This window comes from Poecilia latipinna, unplaced genomic scaffold, assembly GCF_001443285.1.
Source record: "Poecilia latipinna isolate Pla-1442-1.1 unplaced genomic scaffold, P_latipinna-1.0 Scaffold1101, whole genome shotgun sequence".
In the NCBI taxonomy this organism is placed as follows: Eukaryota; Metazoa; Chordata; class Actinopteri; order Cyprinodontiformes; family Poeciliidae; genus Poecilia; species Poecilia latipinna.
This window is the reverse complement of record NW_015113717.1, coordinates 43,085-44,195: the sequence shown is the minus strand read 5'-3', so window position 1 is coordinate 44,195 and position 1,111 is coordinate 43,085. Positions and strand designations below refer to the sequence as shown.

General features: G+C 34.1%; 1 protein-coding gene across 4 annotated transcripts in view; it reads right to left on the bottom strand.

The window, feature by feature from the left end:
* Positions 1–1,111, bottom strand: part of LOC106959609 (low density lipoprotein receptor adapter protein 1-B) — a 61,566-nt gene that overhangs the window by 29,788 nt on the left and 30,667 nt on the right. For all 4 annotated transcript variants that reach the window (XR_001427393.1, XR_001427392.1, XM_015052310.1 and 1 more), the window contains exon 2: positions 170–312. Coding sequence is in view for 2 of the 4 variants with exons in the window: in XM_015052310.1 (XP_014907796.1) it covers positions 170–312 (143 nt within the window). In the remaining 2 variants the exon portion in view is untranslated. The remainder of the gene's footprint in view (positions 1–169; positions 313–1,111) is intronic.

Sequence of the window (1,111 nt, the reverse complement as noted above, 5' to 3'; positions counted from 1 at the left end):
AAAGAAACCAACAAAAAAAAAGTCTTTTCCAGAAAACTTTATAAAAAGAAAAAAAAAAAAAAAAAAAAAAAAAAAAAAAAAAAAAAAAAAAAAAAAAACACTAAACAAAACCGAGTCTAAAAAAGAAAGCAGTGCAGTCATTAGTTTATTCTTTCAAATTCAAACTCACCGTTGCAACAATTCTTCGAATAGCAGCTGACGCCATTTCCTCTCCTTTAGGTTGTCCCACCAGAGTCATGCCAAGGTACTTAACATTGAACACCATCCCCTCCAGCAGGGTCTCCTTTGTGTCCGTCCAGTTTTCTGGCAACTCTGATTGGACAAAATGACAGATCACCCGGAAATGAATCAGTCTTCTTGCAGAGCTTCGTAAGGGTTTTGATTGCAACCAAATAATGAAAGATGATTAACAAAATGTTGTCATCCATCTACAGTCAAAGACGTGTATTCATATCTTATAATACAAAGGATTAAACTGCATTTTTTAAAAACACAAAAGTCCAGTGGAAATTTATTTATCGAGTGCACACGATAATCAAACTACTCTCAAGGAGTTTATAAATAATCAATAATTATGCTATCAATTATTGGTTATTTAATCATTATGCAATTAGACAGGCATAATTGTCTGATGTACCCGTCTAATATATTAGACAATTTTTCAACAATTCCTTTCAATTTAAGGGGCTCTTTCAATCCCTTGCATTGAAACAATTTATCCCCCACCTCACAAAGCACTCAAATTTCCATTATTGGTCTAGTAAGTGTGTACAGTTGCATTTTAAACAAGTTTAGGAACTATTTATTACTTGTTTACAAAGTTAGTCTTTTTAATCAAAGTCCTGGACAATGGAACAGCATTATGACAACACAGTTAATCAACAGACCACTTCCAGACAGAAGACAGACCAAGCTGTGTAGCATGTAACCGTTTAAAATACAACAGTTGCATGCTGTTGTATCATGCCGTTGTAAAGTTCAATTAAGAACTTTTTGTTTTCTTTCCATATCTATGAATTCATTTTCATAGCACCCAAAAAAAAAAAAAAAAAAAAAAAAAAAAAGGGGAAAAGGGGCCCCCCCCCTAAAACGGTGGGCACGGGGTCCCGCG